The sequence below is a fragment of the Callospermophilus lateralis genome, chromosome 7, assembly GCF_048772815.1.
Source record: "Callospermophilus lateralis isolate mCalLat2 chromosome 7, mCalLat2.hap1, whole genome shotgun sequence".
In the NCBI taxonomy this organism is placed as follows: domain Eukaryota; kingdom Metazoa; phylum Chordata; class Mammalia; order Rodentia; family Sciuridae; genus Callospermophilus; species Callospermophilus lateralis.
In genome coordinates, this window is record NC_135311.1 from 138,012,668 (window position 1) to 138,026,523 (window position 13,856).

Here is a 13,856-nt window from a genome sequence, read left to right on the forward strand (position 1 = left end):
TGGTTAATGGTGAGTGAGGAAGGCTTCCAGCCTTTGCCACAGGGTGACCCGTCCTCCCGGAGGCTTGGGATGTGTCTTGCATTCATTTCCATCACCATGGCCTTAAGGGTCCTGCCTGGAGCTCCCCACTTCTGTAAGGAAATGCGGTTCCTGTTGCCACCCTGTGATGTCACCAAAATCTACTTGGGTCTTGTCTGCTGTTCGTGATGACCAGCAGATTCTGGGCTCTAATACCTCCCTGTGCTCCAGGAACACAACACAGTGACCAGGCCCAGCTCACTCTGCACCGTTTCCCAAAGACAGAATTAAAGCATGAGTTCTGGCAAAACAACTTTATTGTTTAAAAAATAAATGTGACATTTGACATAGAAAAAGGCATTTAAAAAACTGTTTTGAAAGGTCTAAAAAGGCTTTTGTTCTGAATGTGTCTCAGCATGTTAGCCGTTGTTGTTTCCTTAAAACCCAGGGGCAGCGCCGGGGCTCCTTCTTGCTGCTGGGCCCTCCACCAAGAAGAGGACCTCCCTCTTCTCCCCCCACAGAGGCCCAGATCCCAGGTTGCCCGGTGTGGGGCAGAGAGCAGGGACACAGTCCAGGTCACAACCAGTCCCGGACACACACACACACACACACACACACACACACATGCTGGTTGTCCACGGCCCCAGCTCCCCAGCACGAGTCCAACTCAAGCTTCCAGTGGGAGCCACAGCTCCTCCCTCCCCCCAGGCAAGGTCAGGGCAAACCTGGTGCCCACTCCCACCCCGTTCTTCCAGTGGGCACAGTGGGCAGAGAGTGGGGGAGCTGACCGCCTGTTCATGTCCCAGGAAAACAAGGGCAGAGGAGTTCTGGGAACCGCGGCCCAGGGCCCCTCCCCCGCCTCCCGTCCCACCAGCTTCATTTTGGGGGGGCAAAGACCAGAGCCGCACGCAGCGGTGGCGCTGCGCACCTGCACTTGCCACGCCAGCCACCAGCCATCCAAACCCACAGCTCTCTGCCCCTCCCACAGCAAGGGACAGAAAGATGCAGAGATTTCCTTCAGAGCACCCGAGGAGAGCAAGGCAAGGGCTTGATGAAAGCTCATCCCTGGGGATCAAAGAGGAAGCAGAACTAATGAATCCAGTGTTCCGAACCTCCCGTCCCGCCCTGGTCACACACAGACGGGCACATGGGCACATCCCTTGACCCGTTTGCAGACGGCTGCCTCCCCAGCGCTGGCTGGAGGGGCGTCTCCTGCGGAGCACTGCTAGCTCCGTGTCTTGCCAGACTCTCTGGGAGGCACAAGCCCCTCAGCTTCAAGGAGTGAGCTCAGCTGGACTGGAGCACCCAGGAGCTTCTCCCTCACACCCACCGCCACGGAGCGCTGACAGTACCCAGGGGTCGGGGTGTGCACATTCCTGAGAGGCGTCTTCAAGAACAGATGCTGCTCTGGGCTCGGTCCCTTCATGGGAGGCGCGCCTCGCAGGGCAGACTGAAGCGATGGGAGGGCCAGCTCCGCTCCAGAGTGGGAAGGGCTGGAGGACATGGAACCCTCAGGTGTACGGCAGAAAGGAAGCAGCACAAGCCAGTGACCAGCCCGGACCTGCCCCGAGCCACCAAATGGAGGCTGGACAGTGCAGGCTGATCCCTGGGCTGACAACAGGGGCTCAGTGGGTGCACGGTAGGAGCAGGCGGGTGGACGAGAGGACACAGATGTGCCTTCAGTTTAACGCTCAGGGCCCCCGGAGCGCAGTAGAGCCCACCAAAAAGTCTAGACTGCATTGCTGGCTCAGGTGACCTCTTGGGTTCTCATCAGCTGCCAAGGCTCTGGGGAAGACCTTCCTACCCCAGGGGTTGCCTCCCACCCATGCACGAAGCCATCACCAAGTGCCTGTGTCCTCAGGGTCTGGGTGCTGGTGTTGAACAGCTGCAGGGACAGCTGGAGGGAGCGGGGTGAGAGGCCAGGGTCAGTGCCCCTCATGGGCCATGTGGCCCAGGATGTTGGAAGCAGCGGCCTATTCAGGCCCTTAGCCTCTCAGCAGCCTTGCTTTCAAGGAAGGCAGGAGGTGACCGAGCAGGCCATCCCATGCTCTTCCTTGCCACGGGTTCCTTTCCTGACGCAGACACTGCCGGGCACATGCCACCAGTGGCTAACGGCACGCAGAGCCCATCTGCTTAAGGTAACAGCCCGGCTGGGCAAAGCTGTTGCGGGGCTGCTTATGTGAGGTGGCACATATTTGTAGGAGAACCAAACAATGTTTCCGAAGACTAAATTCTAGGAAACAGCCCTGTAAGTTTTTCTGGAAGCTTCTCCCTTCCCTTCTCTTCCAGCTTTCTGAAGAACAGAGAAAGGAGGGAAGCAAGACAGACAAAAGGGAATTCTCGGACCAGGGACTGAAATTTTGGAATGAAAACCCTCCAGGAAATATTCTAATTTATTAGTCCAAACAATAGGAAGCTTTGATTGTGCTCCTGATTTGGGGGCCCAAGAGTGGGAACAAAGCATTTCTGTGGAGCAAGGAGCAGGAGGTCCACAAGACGAGACGGTTGATCTTGTAGTTAGCAGAAACACTTCCCTCCAGGTGGGAAATTGGAATCCAGCTACAACCACCCAGAAGGTCCCTCAAGTCTCTGAGGCAATTGTACACCAGTGGCAATAATGTTTGCTCTGCAGATACTCACAAGGTCCCTCAAGGAGGGGCCTCTGTGCACTCGTCCTGACCAGAGAAACTGACCCCACCAACGGGAGAGGAGGAGGCACTGCCCAGTGTGGGCAACAAGGTCTGGAATTGGGAGACCCGGTTCTGAGTGGGGCTGTGGGCTGGCCGGTGGTCACCAGACAGCATCCTTAACCTGTGCTCAGTTTAAAACCATCAGTAACCAAGGGTCCCACAACCCACATCGAGCTTTCCAGATGACTGAGCAAGACGGTGCTGTGCACAGTGTTTGGCAAGGGCCCCTCTGTGAAGAACACACAGCATCTCCCAGAAAAGCTACAGGTTCCCGCTTCAGACTGCATCGTCACCATCTCCCACCCTTCCCCAAGGAGGGGAGCGACCCTGCAGCAGAGCCTCGTGCCAGCAGGTTGGAGCAGCATCCAGATTCCCTCTGCCTGAGCCAGGCCAAGGGCAAGCATCCCCAAGGCCCAGGCTAGACAGCTGCCTCCGGTCCTCCATCACTAGGAGCCCCAGGTGGGAGCTGCAGGACAGAAGGCTCCAGCCGCAGGGCTGCCCACCTGTGGGAACTGCCCATGTACCTCCCTCCGAGCCTGGGCGTCCTCAGTTCCTAACAGGGTAGAAAGCTGGACTAGGTGGGTGCTTGTCAAGCTCTGTGTCAACTCAAGCCTGTGGACTGCAAGCAGCACTTTTTAAATGAAAAAACAGAAAACAGAGGGCATCCCAGGTCCTGAGGGTAAGAATCCGTTTGTGAAACTGGCATGAGACACACATTTGTACACAGATGTGACTGAGTCGTGATTCATATTGCGGATCACAGTCCAAATGGCTGAGGCGCCCATGCTCGGTGGCCCTGGCTCTGGGCCGCTCTGCTGCCTGACCCCGGGTGAAGGGGAAAGGGGGGGGGAGCCAGGGACTCTCAGACCCTGGCTATATGACCCTCCTATATGATTGATGGAGGCTCCTGATCTGGAAGCCTTTGGCGTTGGTGCCCCACGACTCCCTGCACACTCTCCACAGATAAAGGGCAGTTCTGAGGCAAGTCACTCCTGAATAAGAACAGGACACTCTGGTCCCTGACGGGCAGTGACTCACTCTTATTCAGAAACGGTGACACAAAGCCCACTCACCCTTGCTCCTGGAGATACTGGGGCACATGGAGGCCCCTTTCGCTCTGGTTTTGCAACCACAGAGGAATGAGTTCTTAAAGAACAGATGGGGGCGTGCTGCGGTCAAGCTCCGAGGGAGGCAGATTGGGAAATGAAAGGAAATGCGAAGAACCGAAGAACCGGCGCTGGCCTGGCTGGGGATCGCTGCCAGGGCCAGGTTGGTGGCGGCGTGCTGGCGCCCCCTCATGGCCAGAGGGGGGAACTTCGGCTGTAATCAAGGGCCCTGAGTGCTACATAAAACGCCCCCTGCCCCCAGCCTAGGTGCTGCTCTGCCAGGGGCAGCTCGCTTAGAGAGATGTTCTGTCGGGACTGGGTCGCTGGAGGACCAAGTAAGAATTTTAAGGGTGCCTTTCACGTGGGAGCTCTGGCTTGGGCAACTATTACACACACACACACACACACACACACACACACACCTCCAGTGAAATTGAGAATTGTTTTCAATCTGTAGCCTGGAAAAAAGTGTAAACAGTTGAAAGTAGAGAAACAGATTTCCTGATGCTCCTCACCACTGAAAGCCCTCCCCGGCCTGTGGGCATGACTAAGTGGGCAGTGGGAACAGAAAGGACAAGTGTCCTGGGAAGTTGGCTTTTTGTTGTTGGCTCTCTTGGAAACAGTTTCAGAACCCACCCTCCCTGACTTGGGGGTTTCAGGGAGACCCCTACACTGGCCACCCACTGAGGCCCAGTCCTAGGCAAGGCGTTGGCAGTGCAGTGGGAGAGGCCAGGAGACAGGAAGTCACCAGGCTCAAGCCAGTGGCCTGAGAGGTGGTGTGAAGAGGGCTGACATCAGCTTGTCCCCTGCTGCACCAGTTGGCCAAATAAGCCCTCAGAAAGGGGCAGAGACGCGGCCGCCCCACAGGGCTACCTGATCTGAGTCCCTTCATGTCACATCTCCCCACATCAGGGAATGACGTAACTGGACCTTCCCTGGCAAAACAGCCACTGAGAGTGGAAACCCCCACCGAGGCACCCTGAGATGTGAATGAGCCTGTCACCGTAGGGATCCCTGGAATGGCTGAATCATGCACACCCAGGACGAACCAGAAGGGGGATGTGCTGGAGAGAGGACTGTCAGCAGAGGGTCAGGCCTTCCTGAGGGCTCTGGGGAGCCAGACCCCCACCCCCCAGGGCAAGGCAGTTCTCAGCTGAGAAAAGAAGCCACTAACAGGTACTAAGGTTTCTGGGGACTTTTGCGGTCCCAGAACTTATTGCTGTTTTCCTGTTACCAACCCTCATCTCTATAGAGGGAGAGGCAGAGGGGCAGCAGGGAATCGGAAGGACCTGGGGACCCAGAGGACAGAGGCACCCAGAGACAGAGCGGGTGGAGGCACCTGGAAGAGGACTGGACGTTTGGCTGAATGTGCAGAGGCTGGATGAGGGGGTGGCTAGAGGAGGCAGGGGTTGGCCTGCTAGGTGTTGGGAGTGTCTGCAGCCTCCCTGACACAGGGCAGAGCATGCAGGGGGCCTTTGTACCCTTCTCTCTATCAACCCAGGCCCTCTCCAAAGGAGCCAGTTCAAGGACTGCCTCCCTGGGAAACCACCCGATGGACATCGCCCACTGCGTTCCCTCTTCTGACAGCTGGCTGCGTCTCCCACCTCTCTTTGCCTGGTGGATACTGACGTGTAACTGCTGGGGGTCTTTCCTTGAGGTTTCTCTCCTGACCTGGATTTGAGGCACCTCAAGAGCAGAGATCCCATTTCGCCTGTTTCTGTACCTGCCCATCACAACCAGGTGGGACCAATGGTCACAGGGGCTGGGAAGGGCCTTTGAGCCTGACACTGGGCACATTGGACAGGTGGGAAGGTTGGGGGGCAGGGAGTTGGCAGGTGAGAGAAAGCCCAGGAAAAAGCAAAGGGAGAGGATGTCCGCATCATCCCAGAAAGGCCTCAAAGTCCATGTACCAAACCAGCTGGCCAGATCTAGGCAGCACGCCTGAGATGGGCCACTTCTTGGGCTCGTGGCCCACACGGCTCACCAGCATGGCAATCTCACGCTTCCTCCTGCCCATGACCAGGACTGCCACCTTCTTGGCACGGTTGATGAGGGGCAGGCTGAGGCTCATGCGCTGGTGTGGCCTGAAGGGGCTCTCGGTCAGCACCACCAGCTGCTCGCCATCCAGGCCAGCAGGTGACTGTGGGAAGAGGGAGGCCGTGTGCCCATCGGTGCCCATGCCCAACAGTACCAGGTCAAAGCTGCTGTTGGTCACCAGGGCTGAGATCTCCCTGGCGTAGGTCTGGGCGCCCTGGTCCTCCTCGGCACAGAGCCGCTGGTGCAGGTGCACAGGCATGGGGTGGATGTTGTAGTAGGGAACCCTGACATGCTGCAGCAGGTGAGCTTGTAGGCCCTGGAAGTTGGACTCTGGGTCCGAGAGTGGGACGCAGCGCTCGTCAGCCAGCCACAGGTGCGTGTGGGCCCAGGGAAAGCCGAAGTGCCCTGTGGCCAGCTGCTGGAACAGGGCTATGGGGCTTGAGCCACCTGAGAGCGCCAGGTGGAACTTGCCAAAGTGCCGCACCGCCTGCACTGCAGTGGCCTCGATGTCCTCGGCCAGCTTCGAGATCAGCTCCTCAGGCCAGGCGGAGACTAGCGGGCTTTCTCGGTATGTCGCTCTGAGAACCTGGAAGTCACTGGGCCTCGGGGCAGACCCTGGCCCTGGCACCAGCTGTTCTGGCTGCTGCTGGGAAAAGAACAGCTGGCCACCACTGAACTCAAGGTCCAACAAATGGCCACTCTCGGCCCCCGCGGGGTACAGGCGCGGGGCCTCACGGGCCAGGCTGTCCAGCAGGGGGGTCCAGAAGACCCAGGAGGCTAGCAAGTTCTCCGTGGTGATGAAGGACTCCTTTCGGCCATGGAAGATGTGCGATAGGAGGATGGAGTAGGCATCCTGCTCCCCCACGGGGCTGTAGGCGTAGTAATCCGACAGGGGGCGACCAAACAGGCGGAGCCCAGGCCGGTCCTGCACCTCCCTCCAGGTCTGGGTGGGCAGCGACGGCCTGAACAGGTTCCGGCTGACCAGGATGGCAGGGTGGCCCAGCTCGCCGTGTCCGATGTGGAAGATGATCTGCCGGGGCAGACACTGGCACTGCTCCGAGGCCCAGTGCCTCTCGCTCTGGACACAAAACGCCCGGTTCTTGAACAGGACACGAACGTAGCCCACTCTCTCATCCAAGGCCTTGCCGGACATCAGGATGAAAGGAACGCCCTCCCAGCGGAGGTTGTCCACGTGGACAAGGACGGCTGCAGTGGGGAAATGGCAGAGGGTGACCCCGCAGCCCCAGGAGCCAGAGGCACCCATCCACCTGGCACCCGTCCACCTCTGTGCTGCCCTCATCTGCCCGCCCCGCTCCTCTTCCCAGTCAGTGCTCAAAACCAGCCTGGGGCCGACTCGGTGGCTGTGACACCCGCTCCCTGGAGCCCCTCCGGGAGCCCTGGTCTAACTGACCTCGCAACCAGCAGCCTGGAGACTTGAGAAGTCCCACATGGGGCCAGCAGGGTGAGGGATCCTGACACCTGGGGGCAGGGGACGTCCCACAGGGGAGGGCACATCCCCCCTCTGCCTCCTTTGGGAGCCTGCAGGATGCCCTGAGCAAGGCCAGAGGTGGAGGCAGGGGAGGGCCGTGTGGGGCACGTCCTGCCAGTGCGCCAGAGCTGACTGCCCTCCACACCAGGCTCCAGCCTGGCTCGGCTGCAGGGCTTCACTGGCCGCCCCTTTCCTCACCTGTGGAGCGGGGACCACAGCCATGCCTGCCTCACGGGTCTGTGCGCGTGAGGATTAAGTGGGGTGATGTTTGATGCCCAGTCCCTCAAACAGGCTCCACAAGCAGCTGCAGCTCCCCTGTGGGCATTCCCTGCGGAGGAGGCAGCCCTCTCCCGGAAAGTGAGGCGCCTCCGGGACTGTCCAGAGAATGGCTTCGGTGGGCATCTGCTGGCCAGTGTGTGCACTCACAGGAAGTGTGTCTGCGATACCTGACAGAGGTCTGCACCTCCCTTGGGTGGCCAGACGTTAGCTCCATGAGAGTAGCACCTGGTCTGAGCCTCACAGATAAGCCTTCTGGAAGCTTCCGTGGGCTGGGCCTGAACAGAGGCCAACACGAAAACAGGACATCCTTAGCACATCCTCTGCCCAGAGAGTGCCCTTGGTGACCCACTGCCTTAGACTGCTAGAAGGTCAGAGGGGCAAGGCCAGTTGCCATGCACTGAGCATTCTTGTGAAAGTCCCACCCTGAGTCCCTGCCACTCAAGCCCAAGGGCACTGGGCTTGGAAAGCGGCCTCCAGCTGCTGGCCGCCCCACAGCCCACGCCCTGGAGCCCACCTGCGAAGGTTGGTGTCAGGCTGTGGAAGCTGTCTGGCTTCTGTAGCTCTCTGCGCACCTGCCCGCTGTAGGTCTGATACTGGCCCAGGACGGCGCTGCCCTTCTGCAGGCCCCGCAGGGCCTGGAAGGTCTGGAGCTTGTGCCGCAGCACGGCCTCCGAGCTGCTGACGTTGGGGGGCAGCTCCATGGCCACGAGCGTAAGGATCTCCGTCAGGTGGTTCTGCAGGGTGTCACGGATGACGCCGTACTCCTCGTAGAAGCTGGTGCGACCTGAGTGGGAAGGAGGTTGTGTCAAGAGGACCCCCCCACATCTGACCTGGCATCCCTATTCTTGTCCAGAGGGCCTGTGCCAAGGAGGGATATCAGGGCAAACCAGAACAGGGACGAGAAGGGGAGGCTTGGAGCCACCACCCTTCCACGAGAAATCCCCTATGAGAAGGCACCAGGTCCCTGAGCCCCTCCAGGAATCTGTGTGGGGAGGCTCCAGTCCCAGACTGCATGTGCAGACACACGCCAGGCCCTGGCCCGGCTCCTGCTGGGCTGGCAGGAGGCTCAGCACAGGAGCGGGCTGTGGCCCTGGTCTGACTGCCCCTTCCTAGTGTCCAATCTCGGCATCAAACTTGACTTTTATTTCTGCATCCTGCCACCCAGGGTGACAAATGCCACCCGATGGCCTGGTGCACACACACCCAGGGCAACTGCACGGAGGTGGGAAGGAGGGAAAGTGGGAAGGAGAAAAAGGAAGGAAACAGAAGTACAGACTGTGACAGAAGGGAAAGGGAAAGCCCCTCTGAGACAGGAGGCGTCCAGGGAGCAGATCAGCTGCAGGACCTTGCAGTGCACTCTTCCTGAGGAAGGAAGGAGCTGGGCCTCCCGGGGCAGACAAAGGCCAGCAGGATGGACACAGTAGGTGCTGGGGCTGAGGAGGAGCCCAGGGCAGGCGGGATGAGGTGAGGAAGCTGGACTTTGTTCCAGGCTCCAGGCAAAACCACGGGAGTGTTCGAAGCAAGCCAGACCCAGCCCACGTTAGAGGAGGGGGCTGGCCTGCTGTGGGGGAGAAGGTTGGAGAAGCAGGGAGACCACGGAAGAGGCTGCTCAGCTGCCTTGGGGGGAGGAGAAGGGGCACCCGCTGGAGCTGACAGACAGGGAAAGCGTGAGCAAGAAGAAGGGACCAAAGATAGGTGCTTAGGTCCTGGCTTAGGCAACAGGCAGTGCATCTGCAGATGGGAAGATGGAGTGAGGAACAAACGGTGCAGGAGGGAAACAGGAGCTCCAGTGAGATGTTTGAGACATGGAGCTGGCAGGTGCACGGGGCAACAGGAAGTAGCCCCGGAGAACACTGGCACAGGGCCCTGGCAGTGGCGATGCTGGGGCCTGGTGAGGCACGGAACACCTGACGGTGCCACTCTTCACACTGCAAAGGTCCTACAGGGACAGGTACCAGCTACAGAGTCAGATGCGTGAGGCCCTAAGTTCTAGCCCCAGCACAACACACACACACACACACACACACACACACACACACACAGGAAAGACAGAAAGACCCACGCCCGGACACAGACAGCGTATAATACCCCAGTGAAACCAAGCAGCACATGCTCAGGGAATCAGACACAAGGAAGGGTAAAGACAAGCAAGAAATAATCCACCCAAAATTGGGAAAAGTAAGGGAGAGAAATGGGATAGAATCCAGAGCTACTTAAGAGATGAGAGGTTGTGCTTAAACAACTGGCAGGAGCTGGGCATACAGTTCAGGGCAGAGCCCTTGCCCAGCAAGCATGAGGCCCTGGGTTCCATCCCCTGCACCTCAAAATAAGTACATAGAAGTGAAAACCAGCTGGAGGTGCACTAGGGCTCACTGGACCATGGTTTTACATATTTTGTATTTGTAAGCATTCTCTCTGATCTGGCATCTAGTTGATATTTAATTCAGACAAGAAGGTGTGGGCCCCAGTTCAGACCTGCAGGGCCCAGCACATTCCTGCAGATGGCCACCCTGGGTCCTTGGCACCTGCCCTGACCAGATCCTGGCCTGTGTTCTCTCAGGCCAGCTGGATGGCAATTGGGACCAGGACGTAGCTGGTGGAACAATCTGCCCTAAATTCAGCCCAATAAGCCACTCTTGGCAAAGGTACCAGCACAGCACTGTGGGCAAGAAATGCAGCCAGCAGCTGGACGCAGTGGTGCTCACTTGTAATCCCAGTGACTCAGGAGGCTGAAACAGGAGGGTCCCAAATTCTAGGCCAACCTCAGCAACTTAGGGAGACCCTCTCTCAAAAATAAAAAATAAAAAGGACTGAGGATATGACTCAGTGGTTAAGCACTCCTGGGTTCAGCCCCTGGTCCAAAAAAGAAAAAAGAAAAAGAAATGCAACCAGCAGTCCACTCATGTGTAGGAGGCACCCTGGACCCCTGTGAAGATGTCCACTCAAGCCAGAGTTTGAGGGTGTGGCTCTGGCCAGACAGCCTGACCCTGAGGTACGCAGGACAATCAGCCCAACTATACCAGCCAAAACACCAAGTATCCCCACTGAGAAAACATGGCTGAGCTCCATAGGCCACGGTTCTGGTCTTCAAAGTCCTTACAATATCGTTGACAAGACATCAAGGAAAAAGTGACAACGTATGAATGTTCACAATGTAGTCCTCCCAATAACAATGTCTATGGAGATCCTGCCATCATCCCCCCAACTACAGTGTCTACCACCCCATTCTGAAAGTGAGGTTCAGAGAGGCTGGGTTCCGTGCCCACGCTCACACAGTTGCTGAACAGGTAAAGAGGAGATTCCAAACCAGGCAACTGGCCCCAGAGCCTGCAGTTCTTACTACTTACCTCCCTTTACCTCCCTGCTCCTTGACTGTGTAAGAGAATATTAAACTCAGTGAGCAGCCAAGAGGCCTGAGCTCCGAGTTTCAGAAACAGTGTATGGGGTGCTAGAAGGAAGGGGCTGAGCTGGGCTTGGGAAGGAGGGTCCAAGCCAAAGGTCAGGGTTCCCAAAGCCACAGCCAGTACAAGTGTGGAGAGGACGGGTGAGGGCCTCCAGGGCCTGTGTCCCCAGGTGTGTATGCTGGGGGCAGTTAATCTCGCCTTGGCTGCAGCCAGGGATGCCTCACAGGAGCGTGGATCCAGGGGAAGCCCATCTTCCAGTTATTCAGGAGAATGCAGAAATCTGGATCCTTAAGTATAATTTGAACCCTGGTCCTCATGCATGTGAGGCAAGTGCTCTAACCCTGAGCTCGCTCCAGCCCTTGTTTAATTTTTAAATATGCACAAATAATTCAGATTTTTAAAAACTGTTCTGCCTCAGAGAAGAGTGTGTGTGTGTGTGTGTGTGTGTGTGTGTGTGTGTGTGTTTGAGAGAGAGAGAGAGAGAGACAGAGAGAGACAGAAAGAGACAGAGAGAGAGAGACTGAGTGCTTTGCCAGGGACACATCTTGGTTGTGTAAAGGAGAAGCAGAGGCCTCCATGTGCAGATCTGAAAATCTGAAATGCTCCACACTGGAAATTTTTTGAGTGCCCACACGACAGCACTAGTGGAAAAGTTCATGCCCAACCTTGTGATGGGTCACAATCAAAATGCAAGTGCACCAGTGGGCTGTATGCATTAGTATAAAATCACCTCCTGGCTATGTGTAAGGTGAAATTAAGGGACATTCGCACTTAGACTCAGCTCCTGTCCCCAAGGTATCTCACACGTGCCAACATTCCCAAATCTGAAAAAAATCCAAAATACTTCTGGCCCCAAGCCCTTCAAATAAAGGATCCTCAACCTGCGTATCCACACAAACATCTTAGAACAGGAAGGTGGACGAGCAAAAAGGAGGCTCAGGAAGATGGAGCCGGCAGAGATGGGGCGTGGCGATGGGATCCACGAGGCAGCGCTGGCTGCATCCGAAGGAAAGAAGGAAGGCAGAGAGGTGAGAAACAGTGGAGTGCAAAGCCGTTACTTAATGGACAAACAAAAATGACCTGGTGGCCGTCTGGATCCACGTTGGCTTCCGACTCCTGATCTGGCACAGGGGCAGAGCGCTGGCCTAGAGTGCACGGTCCCAGGGTTCGATCCCCAGTACCGGGGGGAAATTCACAGACTCCTGATCTGGAGCATGGTCTCTGGGGCCAGGGCTTACATCCCGTCTTTGGCCCATGATCTCAGGCAAGTGACACTGTCACACATCTAAGTGGACTACCCACCGTACCTTCCTGGCAGGGCTGCTGTAGGGATGGTGGAGTTAACAGAGACGCAGGATGAGAAGGCTGCCTGCCTGGAAGGAAGGCTGGATAAACATGGCTGGGGTTTCCACGATTGCAGGGGCTGGGAGAGGCAGGCCACCACCACCAGGCAATCAGGGGGCACTGTGGCCATTTGGAAATAGAGTGGTGACGAGAAGTAGCTGGTGTTTCCTGGGAAGAGTATGGTGACGGTGTCAGCTCTAAACCTGCTGACTCTAGAGCACCAGGAAGGCACCTAAAGGGCCACTGAAGGTGTGAGGCCAGGGCTCGGAAAACACGACACAGGCTGGCGATGAACCGGGTCCCACCAAACTGAAACTCCATCACCGCCGTCACTGCTGGAAAGCACGGCTACTTATCACCACTAAGAAACCAGCTGCTGGGGCCGTAGCTCAATGGCAGAGTACTTGCCTAGCATGTGTGAGGCACTGGGTTCGATCCCTAGCACTATATAAAAATAACAATAAAATAAAGACATCTGCCACCTACAACTACAAAAAAAAAAAAAATAGCTACCAATCAACCATGCCACCCTCGACAGCAAACCCTCCTTCAGAGATGTTCAAATATGAGCAATCATGTCTCGGAGAATCAATAAGCTACAGCAGACTGAAGTAAAAAGAGGGGACTCACGGCTTTAAGAACAGATGAATTTTTGATGGAGAGAAAGCAACAGGGTCCTTAAAAGCTCTGTTATCTGCTTACTATTCATTAATTTAGCAAATCCCTAAGTGGCTCTTTTCCTATTTTTATCCTCTCAATTCTCGATTCCTGGGGAGCACGCACGCTATACGCTTGCTCCCCACTGGGTGGAGGAGAGCTTCCTGATTCCCTCATCTCAAGCTCCCAGGGGTGCACCCGTTTTTAGCACAGCCTGTGCATTTATGGACCCTGCTCGCCCCCTGGTCAGCTCTGCCTTCTGCAGTTCCAGTTCAGACCTCGAGAGGAGAGGCCACCGTGCGCCGAGCACGAGGGGCAGGCAGGAGGCGAGGGCTGCCTGGCTGTTGATGCACAACGTGCTGACTCTCCCCCACCGCCAGGCGTCGGCTCCTGGCCACCTTTCCCAGGATGAAGGCTGAGGGCTGAAATCTACCAGGTTTGAAAGAACAGAGAAAGCACAAGCAGTTTGGACCACTGGAAGGAGACCCCGTGAACGTGGCTCCCATCTGTGCAAATCCAAGTCCCAGGCACACAGGGAGGCCTGTGGCTCTGTCCCTCACCAGGCAGCTTGTCTAACAAGATGGAAGAAAGGCTGGAGGGCTCTTGGCTTCCTAATTCCACTGTAAAACTATGCTTGAAGGGAAAGAAGTGGAAATGCTCTTAAATTTCCTAGAAATAGGTAGTGATTGCACAATTTTGTGAATAATACCAAACCACTGGTCCGCACACAGGGTGAATTTTATGGTATGTAAGTTCTACCTCAATTGTTTAAAATACTTATATTACCTAAAATTACAAAAAACTGGAAATAATCAAAATGCCTAATGACAGA

At 56.6% G+C, this 13,856-nt stretch overlaps 1 protein-coding gene across 1 annotated transcript in view; it reads right to left on the reverse strand.

The window, feature by feature from the left end:
* Nucleotides 1-317: 317 nt before the first annotated feature.
* The window catches only part of H6pd (hexose-6-phosphate dehydrogenase/glucose 1-dehydrogenase), a 29,048-nt gene continuing 15,509 nt past the window's right edge, over nt 318-13,856 (reverse strand). Inside the window, exons 4-5 of the mRNA XM_076861352.2 lie at nt 8,134-8,403; nt 318-7,057 (exon numbers count right to left, since the gene is read on the reverse strand). Coding sequence (XP_076717467.1) covers nt 5,694-7,057; nt 8,134-8,403 — 1,634 coding nt within the window. The 3' untranslated portion in view covers nt 318-5,693. The remainder of the gene's footprint in view (nt 7,058-8,133; nt 8,404-13,856) is intronic.